The sequence below is a fragment of the Metopolophium dirhodum genome, chromosome 9, assembly GCF_019925205.1.
Source record: "Metopolophium dirhodum isolate CAU chromosome 9, ASM1992520v1, whole genome shotgun sequence".
Classification (NCBI taxonomy): Eukaryota; Metazoa; Arthropoda; class Insecta; order Hemiptera; family Aphididae; genus Metopolophium; species Metopolophium dirhodum.
This window is the reverse complement of record NC_083568.1, coordinates 7,113,052-7,128,362: the sequence shown is the minus strand read 5'-3', so window position 1 is coordinate 7,128,362 and position 15,311 is coordinate 7,113,052. Positions and strand designations below refer to the sequence as shown.

At 31.4% G+C, this 15,311-nt stretch overlaps 2 protein-coding genes across 2 annotated transcripts; both read right to left on the bottom strand.

Moving 5' to 3' along the window:
• Window positions 1-1,202: 1,202 nt before the first annotated feature.
• LOC132952652 (prostaglandin D2 receptor-like) lies at window positions 1,203-9,037 on the bottom strand. Its single transcript, XM_061025003.1, has 4 exons — window positions 7,175-9,037; window positions 5,337-5,514; window positions 4,751-4,974; window positions 1,203-2,203 (listed from the first exon to the last, which is right to left on the bottom strand). Exons 1-4 carry the CDS (start codon window positions 7,565-7,567, stop codon window positions 1,955-1,957), a joined length of 1,044 nt encoding a protein of 347 aa, XP_060880986.1. The 5' UTR covers window positions 7,568-9,037; the 3' UTR covers window positions 1,203-1,954.
• Window positions 9,029-14,625, bottom strand: LOC132952653 (luciferin sulfotransferase-like). The gene is made up of 6 exons (XM_061025004.1): window positions 14,323-14,625; window positions 11,326-11,422; window positions 10,871-11,051; window positions 9,649-9,769; window positions 9,487-9,581; window positions 9,029-9,388 (listed from the first exon to the last, which is right to left on the bottom strand). The coding sequence occupies exons 1-6, from the start codon at window positions 14,519-14,521 to the stop codon at window positions 9,089-9,091; spliced, it is 993 nt and encodes a 330-aa protein (XP_060880987.1). The 5' UTR covers window positions 14,522-14,625; the 3' UTR covers window positions 9,029-9,088.
• Window positions 14,626-15,311: the final 686 nt, after the last annotated feature.

Genomic DNA, 15,311 nt, shown 5'->3' with positions numbered 1-15,311 from the left:
ACACATAGGTAGTGTGTATATGTAGTATGAATAATTCGTAATAAAAGTTTGTGTTGTTAAGCTAAGAGGACGTCGCATCCGTATGTGTTGTCTCCGTCTTACACACGTACGACATAACAAATTTTCGTTTGCTAGTTTCAATAGGGTGCTGTCAGTTTTGATATTAGAGTGATTGACCTATTATCAAACTTTTATGTAACAACATTATCTATGTTCTCTCGTTGGTTTTTTACGATATTTTAATTTTTTAGTGAGTTATGAGTATGTAAAACATCGATATTTTAAAACACTCATAATTCACTTAAACACTAAAATATCGTAAAAAACCAACGACAGAACACAGATAATGTAGTTACTTAAAAGTTAGATAATAGGTCAAGTCACTCTAATATTAAAACTGACAGCATCCTTTTGAAACTAGCGAACGAAAAATTGATATATAGTATACGTGTGTAAGACGGAGAGAACACTTGCGGGTGCGACGTCCTCTTAATATAAATAAATTCAAGTTTCCCAAAAAGTGTTAATTCTTATAACTTAATCTGGGCAATACCATAAGTCTAATAAATTGATGTGCAAAAAAAGTATCCAGATCTGACGATTACATTTTAAAATAATGATCGGCTCAAGTTTTTGTAGATATAGAGGAAGTTGCGGTCGTTAATGTAACCATGCGAGTTATTACGGCTTGGTGGTGGAGTGTTATTGTCAACCGGTGGCTGGTAGTTCTGATAGTTCTTGATAGAGCTGACCCCTCCTAATCACGAACTGCAAACCATGGAATAAATTTCAAAAAATATTAGTACTATCAAATAATATAATAATTATCTTTTAATTAAACAGCATTAATATGCCCCACAAATAAAAAAAAAATGATTGTATAATATAATTTTTGAAAATGCATTTTTTTGCAACTAATTTTACGTAACCACCTTTCGGTCCGGGTCCTTTATCATCTGTGAACAGGGCAGTAGCGTATTTACGGAAGGGATCAAGGCGATGAATTTAGCATACAAATAATAATTACATACTCTACAACTACTGTACAACAGAGCGATGATGTCCAACTTTTTTAACTTATTTATTTATTTACAGAATAAATATTAAATTTTTTAAAGATAGTAATTTTTTACAGTTGTTACAAATTTAGAGAAATAATTCAAATGTTCAGTAATAACGCTAACAATAATAACAATTTACAATACAATAATTATTTGATAATTTAATTCTTAGGTTTCTGTACAATTTAAAACATTTTTACACATTAATTCAAACGTTTTTTTTAACCATATAGGCAATAACTTATAATACTAAAAAAATACATTTTAAAGTAACAAATTTTATAGTTTTGAAAAAAAATTATTAAAGAAATTGATATGAACATAATATAGTTTCCGTGATTTATGAGTACGATTTCTGGTAAATTTGTCATGCACAGACGGCAGACATAACCGACTACCGACATTGGTGATATATACTTTGAATTGTGTCAAGCTTCCCAACAATCCTGCACGGCTGCAGCCTGCAGTTATGAGCTAACAATCGTACACAATAATATGATACCACCCAGGCCCAGACGACTGGCGTGTAATGTCTTCAGTGGCCGCTGACCGGTGTTGGTCAGATACTCAGATATACCAGCGACGTGGGACTTACCTTAACTTAACATGCAAATTAATTATAAGTACTTTATAGGAGGTACTTAAATAATATCTTATGATTGTATATACACGGTAATTGGTAATGCCCAAACACACGCGTGCAACAGCAGACTGCAGCAGTGGCAGATTTAAGGAGGGCCAGAGGTGCCCCCTCCCCCCCCCCCATTGGCCTAGCATCTAGGTTAATAAATTGGGCCATTTTTAAATATTTGTGTCGTAAAACTTGGAAAAAGATAATGGGCCCCCATCAAAAAAAAAATTCTAGATCCTCCACTGGACTGCATCCATTGTCATCAGAGCAGCTGTGGCGTAGATACTTTGTAGGTCATTCTCAAGGAAACACTGCGACTTCCACTCGCGCTACCACCGCTGGCGTTGATGTTCTTCGGCCGCGAACAGGTGGACTTTACCAACTTCCAGTGGTGGAGCACGTTCAAGTACGGGTTGAGCACGAAGTGAATGGCCAGAAGCACTCCCGCAGCCATTTTGATCTGCTTAATCACCGACTTATCCTCGATAAACCTGGTCAACAGTGTTGCGAACTGCCGGGAAGCACACGAACGTATAAAATATAAATAATTAAAATAATATAATAAAGGACGTGCTTACAACAGATAGGTGGAATTTTGAAAAAACTTAGCGCATGAAGTATGCAATCTATAGACGATAATAGCATTGCATAATTTTACTATTGAATTCGTATTATTAATATTGTGTGTAATTAAAATATTTGTTTGCCAAATTACATGCCCAATTACCTTTTACGTACAACTTTGTCAAACAAATATAGTATAATAGTTATTGTAGAAATAAAACTTAAGTTTAATATTTAACATATTCATAGGGACTTATTTTTAGGTATATTCATAGTCATCAGTCATCACTCATCAATAATCATACATATTTTATATTATGTTATTTTATTATTTTTGTACCTATTTGAATAGGCAGGGTATAATATTATGTTGTGGCATTTTATTGATGGTTATTTTTCCAAAGTTGTAAGCAGTAATATTGAACATTAAAAATCACAGTTTTGGATAAAATTATATTTAAAAAAGGTGGATAAGTGGATGTCGCTCTGCTGAACAGTAGGTTACAAGTGGGTCACTGTAATGGATGGTGTTAAATTTGAATTCAATGATATAATATCATTGTATAAGAAAAACGATTCTGAGCGAAAACGGTCAGTCAGCCTATGATTTTACCAAGTATATTTGATGATATTATTGTGAATAAAGTAATTTATATATAACCTATTTACGTGGAGCCTTGTTTAAAATTTTCAATCTTTAGCCATAAAAGTTAAACATTTTATACATTTTTAACCACAAAATAATTAATAAATTATAAATTTGATAAATGTTGTCAAAATTTGAACTTTAAATGCTTATAAAAAAAAATTGTGCCTATGTATTTTTAATATTTTTCAACTGCTATTAGAACGATATATCAGGAGCCTTATATTAAATTTTCACGCTTTTTTACCCAACAAATAAAATTTTATTGATATTTATAGAAAAAAAAAACTAAAAAAATTGAAAACTGACAATGTCCGTAAACAGCTCAAAAAGAGTCAAAATATTTTATAAATTTTATGGTATATAGAAAATGCTAATATAAACATTCAGTGAAATTTTCAAGTATCTACAGTCATTCATTTTTTAATAATAATAAAATAATAAAATTGTTACATGAGAAATCGAGTGAATATCAAATGTTGTAAAAATATAAATTTCAGACGCTCATAAAAATTTAATTTAAGTTTCTTGTAGACATTTTTTTTTTTGATAAAGGTAGACAAACTTATGAGTAATCTTATATTACATTTGCATATCTTAGATTTAAAAAGAAAAATTTTTATGAATTCTCAACTCAAAATAATTTGCTAATTTTTGTGATTTTTCCGTATTTTGTCAAAATTTGAACTTTAAATGCTTATAAATAAAAACTGTGACTAAGGATTTTTAATTTTTTTCATCTGCCTTTGAAACAATAACCCAGAAGCCTTTTATTAAATTTTCAAGCTTTTTTACTCAACAGATAAAATTGTATTGGTATTTAGTGAAAAAAAAACTAAAAAAATTGAAAACTGACAATCTCCGTAAACAGCTCAAAAAGAGTCAAAATTTCATGTCCCTACGGTCATTTGTTTTAGAGTTACACCAAAAACCAAAATCGATTTTCTCGAAAACAGATTTTGCGTAAAAATTCCCGTTTTTTCCTTAATTTTTCTTTTGTTTTTCACGTCGCTTGTGAAATTTTTACTTTTGACCCCCCAAAGTACCAACTAGATTCACTTTCCTATCAGAAAAGTTACTATTGAAGAAAATCCAAGCACTTTTACTGTCCTAAAAGGTGATGACAGACACAAAAATAAAAAAAAAACACACATCATTGTAAAATCAATACATTCATCGCTTCGCTCAGAATCTAAAAAAATGTTTAGTTTTATTAAATATGACACTAACACACTAGTATTCGTTTTAAATTCACAGTCATTATTTACCTTTATAGTACCTATATAATATATGTTTATCAGATTCACAATTACAACAACAACCAAAAACATGAAAATTAATTGAAATTGTAGTTTCTCGCTTATACGTCTATTTTTTTGCGCAGACGCGTAAACGGGGGATATCGAGAACTCTTAATACTTATATTGTATTTTTTGTATTTTATATGCAAATATTTACAAAAGAACCACCACTTGTTTAATAATAAGTAGGACTCTAGCATGTATCGAGTACGATAAAAATACAATCTATAAAATATTTTATTGAAATCCAACAGGTATGATTGCATATTATGTGCAAGGGTCAGTGTATAATATGATGGTCTACTCACTGGTCAACAAATCAGATATAAGTTTTTTACGCTCGATTATCATTCATTGAATATAAATACTTAATATATAATACATATATTATAAATTTATAATATATGGTTACTTACATTTTTATCAATATTTCATCATTGATATTATTATATTTTTAATATGTAATCTATCGGTAATAATATTATTATGGTCAATGTAGAAGTTTAAATGTATATAGTGACATATAATAAAAAATTATCGCATTTACCATTTGCGGGACCCATAATGTGACAAACCCGACGCACACCAACAACACGAACCACCCAAACGATCTTTCTTCTTCGGTGAGCCAGTTGCGAGTCATCGACGTTCCTTGGCGGTTGATATGTCTAATCAACTCGTTGTGGTTGTTCTGAATATTACTGTCCTTCACGCACAGAGCTTTCATAACGGCTAAGTTCGTGTAAACCATTGCGATGGTAAGAATAACACCTATCGTAAAAACAAAAACGGAACATTTATATTTTATCTACATCCTAGTAATTTATAATATATATACTATATAGTATAGTGTGTTCAAAGCAAAATTTAATAAGTTACAACACTAATCATTCTTCTGAAATAACGTTTTAGCACGATAAATTATTATGCTGTAAGTTTGCGTATGATACATGGACATGGAATTCGTTTTAAAAAGAGTATTTCTGTTACCTATATTATAATATACAAACGAGAGAGTGAATCAATTTCCTTTTAAGCAATTATTCTAAACCATTAATGTTGTTCTATTATATTTTTAAAAAATTACCCGACGTAATAAACTAATAACCGGACATTATGCTATCTTTACTTACCGTGACCAAAGTATAAGTAAAAGTATAGCACGTCCAGAGGCTTCTCGGCGTCTTGAAAATCCTTACACTGGGTCTCATCCCAGTAGAGACCGAATCCAAAGAATGGTGCGCACACCAAACACAGTACTTCAAACCAAAGTATGACTATCGTTCGTTTCATTAGACGAAAGCTCATGTGCTGAAATCACATATTAAGGATTTAATAATCAATATTAATTGAGATGAGTTTGTTATACAATGAAAATAAAATAGGTAGTATAATTTCAAAAAATAAATTGGCACGTACATTTGTTATTCGCGCATGTAGGTAGGTACTTAGTATAATGTGTACAAAGTGTATACAATTATTGGTCGTTTACATCGGTAATCCCTTCAATTATTAAAGTTATTTAAGAAGCCCTAAATATATATTAATAATATATCATAATATATATATATATTATACATATACATATATATATCATACTTTGATTAAACCAATTTAAAAAAATGTTAATTTCAGTTTCCCATAACAACTATATACGACTTCGTTTTGAGATTATACTTGGGATCGATATTATGTAAATAATTGATAAATCTAATCCTGTCTCTGCAGGATATATGCTAATCTCAGAACTGCGATATGAATGCAAAAAAGCCAATCCAAACTAGAGTTTAGGCTATGCCTACATAAAAGGTATCAAATGTTCACTGTTATCTAATTTGTCACAATCTGAAAGATAATTAAAGAATAAACCTCCCAGTCCCTTCTTCAGTTCATAACAGATTAGTCTACGAAGCGTGAGAGTTTTTCCTGTAAGGCATGTTTTTGAGCAAAAAAAGCAAGTCACGTGCAGGCGTCTTAAATAAAATATTGATAGATTCACCTATACTAAACTAATTAATAATCACTATTTCAAAAAATGAAAATGTTATTCTAAAAGTTATGCTTAAAATAGGTTTTGACCAATCTTAATTTAAGTACTTAATACTTTTTCTTTTCTTGAGCCAACGTCTCGTTTATGAATCTCATTTGAGTCATAACTCATAAGTATAGCTTAAGCAATACTTATTCTTAAGCATCGACATTGAATACGGCCTTAAAAGTATTCTCACTATACATAACAATATTATAGTACTTTGAACTATTCTTTAAACTTGAAACTATTATTGTCAGTGGTAGAAAGTAGAAACGTAATTTAGCAAATTGGTACTGAAACGAAAATGTTATAATATGTGTTTTTCCCCTGCTGCAGTTCATACAACACATTCACGCCACTCCAGCAAATAGCAAGGGTCATTATCAATATTAATTATGCATCGATATCAAAAAAAATATACTAATAGGGAATTTCAATGAAATATTAAAATACATTTTAGTATATATTGTCATTCATATTTACAAACTACACATTGTATGGAAGTCAATACGATATAATTTAAATTCGGGACCCTTTTGTAAGTTCTATATCAAAAATGTACACGTATGGCACGTATCTAGCTTTCGTTTTTAAATTATTTCGTTGATATTATTAAATTAATCAGAAATTTGACATTTTTCAGAAATACCTAAGCTTTTTGAAATTTAACCACAGATAAATATGACCACAAACAATCCTTTAAGCTCGTATCCATACATCAGTACGTCACTTATAAATATACACACGAGCCGGTGCGTAGTACGCTATAGCCGTACTCGGGTATCGCGTGTGGATTTGCCTGCGGGTGGGGGTGAGTTGCAGTGGTAAGGTCCCACCAAGTATAACCATAACCGACCCGACCTGGCCTAACCAGGCTGGGTATACGGCGGTATACACGTGGAGAAAAAGAAATTCTACGGGCACCCGGTACCTACTCACCTTTAGGTAAAAAAACGGTTTGGTGAGCGCCAGCCAGCGGTCGACGGCCATCACGATGGCCGCGCACACGGTGCCCCACACGAAGAACCGAAACAGAACGCAACTCCGACACATCCACAAGTTGTTGTTGTTATTCATCCACGTGTTGTGCACGAACGTCAGTGCTAGATGGCCGACCAACAGGAAGCAATCGTTGGTGAGCAGGCAATGCAACATGAACACGTGCCTCTTGTTGGCGCCCGACCGGGCCCGGTGCAGCGTTAACAGCGACAACAGGTTGCCGAAAATGCCGAATATGTAAAACACGTACGTGAACAAGTTAACCCAGAAAACCGGAAGCACCGGCGTCGCGGACGACGACGAAACGGTTGCGTTCGCCGCGGCCAACTCCATCGGATCGTGGTCGTGGTCTGCTCCTTTAATATTATGTCGACCGGCACGCTATCTCCCCACCGCGGCACCGCCCCTGAACCCTTCGGGTCTAAGCACGTAATAGGTAGTATAATAACTATTATAACGACATTTTATCACCATCAGCTCTGTTATGTGCTCGTGTGTGTCCAGTCAACTATTATTACTATAACTACGTAGTGCAGTCGTTGTTATCGCGTATACGCTGCAGTTGATGAATTGCACCCCCGTCGGACGCCACTGTCTCTGGGGTGCCATTACGTTATGATATTAATATTATAGTGCACAATGTCAGAACGTTTACCGCGGTGAGATAATAATTTACTATAATTATCAAAAATACCAACGTCAAACAGAGTTGATTAAAAAGTCCGTGGGACTTGCCAGTATTTATTAAATTAAAAAAGAAATATAAATATAATTATCTGAGTGCACGGCAGTGGCGTGGTGAAGTGAAATATCTTATCGGTTGATTAATGTTATGAATGACCTACCACCCCTAGACTACTTAATATAATACTTATTATTGAAGTCATTATTTTTATTAAATATTATATTCATATGAAGTTAGTCTTGTACTTCAATTTCACACTGAATCCAGTGTAACACCCAACCGGTACTCACCTACCCACATGGCCCACCTATTTAAAATTATCGGGCAACTGCCAAATCATGGTAAACACGTCACTGGTCTCAGATCAAGCTCAAACACGGTGTTGTGTATATTTACATGAACCAATTAACAAGGTTAGGTTAAGGTTAGGGTTCTCATCACTACTTCTCGGCTTCCTTGGCTTTTTTAATTTGTGACATTGATTAAGCCAAATTAAGTTTTTTTTGTTTAACTGTAGATACATGAAATCTTCACTGAATGTTTATATTAACAAATTTCTATACACAATACATTTTATTTATGAATTATAATTTACAAGCTCTTTTCCTCGCTAAATAATCATCGACTTTTTTTTTAGGTGGTTTATGCAGTGTTATAGCCTATAACGAAAAAAATAATGGACAAATCTGAGGCTCCTAAATAAATTCTAACTATCAAAACCCGGGGGCCATGCCCCCCCTCTGGACTCCCCCCCTTAATCCGGGCTTGCACAGTCACGCATAAGTCATAACTCACGGTGGATATGGATTATTGCCTAAATACGACTCCTTAAAAATGATTCGCTTTTAACAGCCTTAACCCAATAAGAAAATAAAAATATATAAATCGTTGTATTTAAGGAAAACTTAAGATTTTTCAAGTGCGTGAGTGTGAGTCCAGGCGTGTGTGCCCTGCTCGCTCCGTCCTTAGGACAGGCCTGAGTATACGAGTAATGATTATCATATTTTATAACGATTATCAAGTTATACAGAAAATAACGATTTCAAACGAATATTTTGCTCCCCTTTGCGTAATACTGTAATAGTAATAAATAATAATAAATAATAATAGTTAAAAAGTAGGTATACGTATAATGCGTATTCAAACTAGAAATTACTACAAAATTAATGTCATAAAAACTTTAATCCGCTTTTTCCTAAACACTTTTCTTCCCATTCGTCAAAAATTTTCACAAACTCTGGTGTCATTTTTGTTTTACCCTCTCCAACAGTACCACTTCTTATAGAACTCCCTTCGCCGATTGATAAATTCAATATTCTGCAGAATAACTCATTAAATGATTGATGATTGACAGCTCTATTCTTCTTCATGCTTTCAAAACTTAAGTGGTTTTCCAAAACCAATATCTGATCGTCAAGCATATCTTTGCCTAAAAATTGAGCAGTTCTTCGAATTACCGAACCTAGGTCCTATCGAAATAAATTTAAAATGCTATTAAAAAGGAATATAATATGTATATTGTATAATATATATAAATTATAAATATGAGAATATGATAATAACCTACCTGCTTCATATCTTCATATTTCAAGAATAGTATTTGCGAATCATCCCTTCGGTCCCAGTAGCCAAGAATATGGTCAAAAAACGGACTGTAACAAACTTCATTGTCGTTCTTAAAATGTATATATGTGACTTTTATTTTATTTTTTATTACAAATGTACTTACCGGAATCGGAGGCAAACAGTTTACAGAATTCTTCAAAATGTTCTTTATATGCACCAAGCAAGGTTAAATGGTGGAAATATGAAAGGCAAGTGTCTTTTGCGTTTCTGGCCGTGTATATAATCTGAAAGGTATTATATTATAATATTTTAATATGGGTAATGTAAGTTGAAATTGAAGACATTTTACTGATTCAAAAAGTGCGATCGGATTCAAATAAAAACACATATCGTTGTAAGACCAATGCACTTGTCACTCTAATCATAATCTAAAATAATATTTTTATACATATATAAATACCCAGAAGTTAAAGTGGCACACTGGCACCAAATGACAAGGGGTTACCGTAGTTATTAATATTTTATTTTGAGCGTTCCATGTAATGTTTTCCCGTACAACAGTTCATTAATTTATTGAATCAAACAATTTATTATCGAAATATGAATTGCTTTTGTTAATAGAGGTGACACAAATATCCATATACTATACACATAGAATCATAATGTCTAGAATATTTAATTTAATGAAATAAGTACAAATAGTTACCCACAAAAATTATATTTCCTTTATGACTTGGGTACAATAGTACCATTGCACAAAATGTTAAATATATAATAATTAAAAAGTTGCTTGGCTCATCAGCCATCAGGCCAATATAATTGTTATCAATATTTTTTTTATTCAACTTAAAAAATTATACTTATAAATACTGAAAAATATAAAATGATGAATTTTCATATAAGTAAATAATTTTAACAGAGTAGAAGTTATTTTGATTGAGCCTCATACCACACCTTGATACAGCGTATGATTTGGAAAATTAGTTAAAGGTGTCAGGGCATACGCCTTATGAGCGCAATTAGAGGTAAGGGAAACCCCCCAGGCCCCCCCAGTTCAACCCCTGTAAATATAAGAAATCTATTACTAGGGAATCGTAAGTTCCTAGTTTCCTACACAAGAGAAGCAGTTGAAAAATTATGGTATGTTAATTTCCACATAAGAGATGTATAAATTCCTCCATAAGAAAAAAATGAGACATGTAAGTTCCTACACGGTAAAAAATGTATTTAAGTTAGTAATCTACCTCTGTATGTAATATTATATAATATCAGTATTACTATAATTTTGAATGCAACAGTTGTCGAAAAAAAACGATCCCCACAGACCACAGTAATGTTATGTAAAATGTAATTTATGATAAATATACTACGCAAATGGGTCGTACTTTAGCCTTGGTAGATTGATCCCTAAGTTTTTTTGGCAGAAGTTTGTACGGTAGATGAGTTTTGATGAACCTTGGAGATTTCAATCCATTTATAAACTCTACCGAATTAGACATATACTTTGGTATTTTTATGTCTGGATTTTCCAGTATAGCTTTTTCAAAGTCTCGAAGTGTACTCAATCTATAATCAAATCCACAAGGACACAAGGTCAGTAAATAAAGTATAAAAATGTAATAATATACCTACGTCTTTCACTCTTTATATACTCTGTCCAGCGAGTGAGCTCAACTATAGATGGATATTAAAACAAGTTTCAGTCCGCGTGTGACTAGCGACCTCATGATGCGAATATTTAGAGATTGTGCTGTCGTTTGGATGCATGCTAAAGTTGCGCGCTCTCGCTGGACAGAGTATAGTGATATATCACGTATATTATAATGTAATAATTTATTACTCTAAAAAAGGAAATCTTTCGAACAGAGATAGTTTGGCACCTTCGAAGTCCAAATCGTTTGCAATACACCACGCCATCTCCTGGCACCATGTAGTTCCTGGGAAAAAAATATGTAATGTTTAAATTTTTAACGTTCAACCCACTCGCAGTAATTATTGCTTGTCAAGTCACAAAAACATTAAGAAATATAACAATAATAAAATTGAAGAATCTGATAATTTCTTTATTCTATTATTATTGATTTTTTTATCAACCATCAACTAGCGAATGTTATAGGCATTTATAATTATTTTATTCATTTTTAGGCTTTAATAATTAAAACAATTATATATATATATATATATAATAATAATATAATTATCAATAAATATATGTAAGTCGATGTCGGTTTACGTACCTAATACTTATTTTTTTTATTATTATTATTTAGAATTTAGAAATAACCATTTATTAAAAATATTAAATACATACAAGTTTTCTAAAAACATTTTGGTTTATCTATCAGCTATATTTTATATAATCAAGCTTGTGTTTAAGGTAGATAAGTTATTTTATTATAATCTATTTATCTATAAACTAAAATACATTTACAATAAATGAAATAAAAACAAAATACATACATACTAATTTCTTAAATTTACAATTCAGATTTCAGACAAATGAAAATTTGATAATGATTTATTTATATTAATATTATGACTTACAGTAAAGATTAATATTTAGACAATTGAAATATGTTTGTACCTAAATAAACAACAAATTTCTGGCCTATAACCTTTTTTTTATATAGCTAACATTTAGATCATATTGTACAGTTTCACGTTTACTAATATATATGGATCTATAGTTGAGACCGTTTTCCGAGCTCCGTTCAGAATCTAAAATTAAAGTTTTTTAATTTTTGCCATATGGTCATCGAAATGACGGAACAAGTTCTATTGATGACGGTTTATGCATCCATTTTACGATACATAATCCATATTGTGTAATTAGGTGAAGTGGAAAAACCGCGGTTCCATTTCACGAAACATACAATAACGCGATATGGATGCGAGATGCGACTTATAAAAATATAATATAAATAACTTAAAATTTATAATTTATTGGTTGACGTATTCCAGATCCCAACTCCCAATGGGAAAATAGTTAAAGATAAAAAACGAAGGATATTAAATTATTAAAACTTACTCTAAGGTTATATCAGAAATCAAAATATTAATAAATTTAGATATGACGCCAATTTTTACTTTCTTGATTTTTAATCAAGTAAGTATGGTAATTAAAATGATAAAAGTCTGAATTTTGAAAATTTCAAGAATTTGTGTTAAATAGGAAAATAATAAATATGTAACTCAGGAATGATAAGTAGGTGGGTAATTTAGCTAGTTATAATATAAAATATTAATGAGAGGGATTTGATATCACACTCAAGTGGTATAACTACTTGAATTCATAAAAACGTCGGCGTGAACTGTCCTAAAATATCTATTTTTTAACTTTTCTCCTAAACTATGATAGCTAGAAAGTTGGTTGATAACTCATTAAAAAGGGATCATCAAGTAGATGCTAATTATAGAATTAAATTTTTTTTAAAAAAATTATTAATTTTCCACGGATAAAAAAAAAGAGTTATTTTTCGCTAGATTTTCATTTAGCGAGGTAGATTTGTGAAACGGGAGAACGGATTTCGTTGTTTCGGGTCTTGTTAGATTTACATTGGCTAAGAGAAGTGCAGTGAAGATTTTCAGAACTTTATCTCCAATCGTTAGTTCACTACAAAGCTGTAAAGCTAAAAACATCAAAAACGCTCAATTAAATTAGTTTTAATTTTTTTTTATGTTCTGTAGTGAATTAACTATTAAAGATAAAATTCTGAAATGCTTAACTGCACGTCTTCTCTTAATACCAATGTGAATCTAACAAGACCCCGAACAACGAAATCCGCTCTCTGGTTTCGGAGATCTATCTCTTAAATGAAAATGAAAATTATTTTTTGTGGGGCTGTTCACACCGAAATTTTTCTGGTTTCAAATTGTTATACCACTTGGGTGTGATATCAGTTAATAAATTTCTAAAAATTAGAAATCAAGAAAGTTTACATGCCGATCCCAGACTTGGCCAGCGTTTTTTAATTATTTTAAATATACATCGATGACAAGTATAGATGTTGAACGTACTTTTTGAGTATTTTTCGTTATATAAACATACTTTAAGTAACATACGATACAATTTTCAAGAACACAATAATTTAGAAATGTATATAGGTAATTATACATTTTAATTTATTTAGAAAAATAAAATATTTTAATTTTTAAATACTATTTTATAATATTTTTTCTTATACAATTTTATAATTATTTAAGGGGCTTGCACGTGACCTATTTTTTTGCTCAAAAACATGCCTTATAGGAAAAACTCTCACGCCTCGTAGAGTGATCCGATTTCGATAATTTTTTTTTATAAAAGAGAAACACTACTTACAGGGCGCATTGGACTTAGATTTTCAAAATTCTATTTCTAAACCGTAAAATACTATTTTAAATATGACCAATTTTCACAATATTTTGTTATTTTTATTATACATATGCGCACATGCATTGAGTGCGTGAATAGCAGTTTGATTAGAATATAGATATTATTACCCGCATAAAATCACACTGACACTAATCATCATAGACTACTAACACAAATGTCACGGGTGGCGGCGATGAAAAAGCATATTGTCTAAATATTGCCACTTATTAAAGACACACGAGCAGGCCCCTTAATATGTTAATTTTTATCATGTTATTTAAGCAAGTAATTAACAATGTTATATATTTTATACGATGTTATATGATTCTTTTATGTAACTTTAATGTATTTTTCATTGCAATTTTAACATATTTATATTGCAATTTTGATATATTTCCATTGCAATTATGACATATAATTATGTCCGCGGTCTTTATTAATAAGTTATTTAGTTTTATATAATATAGTTAAACTAATTGAAACCTGTTTTCATGAAACTGCAGACCCAAATGTCATCGTCTCTGACATCCATATCTTCTATACATTGCCCCAACTTCTTGTAGTCGACGGGTAACACTACATCGTCAGTTTTTAAGAATCTTGTTTGATAAATGCTATTGAAATGATTTTTTTGAATAGATGACATTTCGTTGTGCACGTTCGAATACGTTATGTCAGCCATTTTTACACACAAAGCGTATGTGATTTTGCACAAAAAATTCTTCAATTGCAAGACTACGCGTAGCAACTCGTGCGATAAAACAAACCTGATCTGATCTCACAACATGCGATGATGGTACCAAATATATATAACTATATAAGATAAGTAGTCCGGAAAAATATTTCTCGTGGATGGGGTTTTGGAGGGGGGAAATAAAACATCTTTTATCTCTACCACTCTATTATAGAATCTGAATTCATGATTTAAATTTATCTAAAGTGTTGATGGGGGTAGGTCACGGACTCGTTGACCTACCTTACGGGAGACTACGATAATGTTATTTTTTTAGAGATTATTATGGGCTACGAAATCCTAAAAGCTGTACGCTTACATAGTTTATATTAATATTATATAAATGTTCATTGTACCTGGTGGCTATTGCAAGACAACCGCAGATGTTATGTATATTGCTACAAATAATACAAAACTATGCGTCTACACGGTTGTATAATAATTAATAAGCATCTCGTCAAAACAATATCGGATAGCCAAAATTCCTTGAATCTGAGAAATCTATGAAACCTATTTATTTAAATTAGGTATAGAACTGCATTTTTCCACATCATTCCGTATTTTCATACGATAATCATAAATCTATAAAAGCAGCGTTCTTAGTTCTGATGACATTCATATTTATACATTTTATATTACACAATGATTATGATAATTGACCCCGAAAAAAATCCAGGGGGCACCTGCCCCTAATCCCCCCCCTGTGTAAGCCCTGGGATATATATAATATATATGTTTA

Coding starts and splice junctions, on each gene's coding strand:
- LOC132952652 (XM_061025003.1), bottom strand. CDS start 7,567: ATGGAGTTGGCCGCGGCGAACGCAACCGTTTCGTCGTCGTCCGCGACG. Junction 5,515..7,174: donor AACCGTTTTTTTACCTAAAG/GTGAGTAGGTAC, acceptor ATGTGATTTCAG/CACATGAGCTTTCGTCTAAT. Junction 4,975..5,336: donor TTACTTATACTTTGGTCACG/GTAAGTAAAGAT, acceptor TTTTTACGATAG/GTGTTATTCTTACCATCGCA.
- LOC132952653 (XM_061025004.1), bottom strand. CDS start 14,521: ATGGCTGACATAACGTATTCGAACGTGCACAACGAAATGTCATCTATT. Junction 11,423..14,322: donor CTGCAGTTTCATGAAAACAG/GTTTCAATTAGT, acceptor TTTTTTTCCCAG/GAACTACATGGTGCCAGGAG. Junction 11,052..11,325: donor GAAAGATTTCCTTTTTTAGA/GTAATAAATTAT, acceptor ATTTGATTATAG/ATTGAGTACACTTCGAGACT.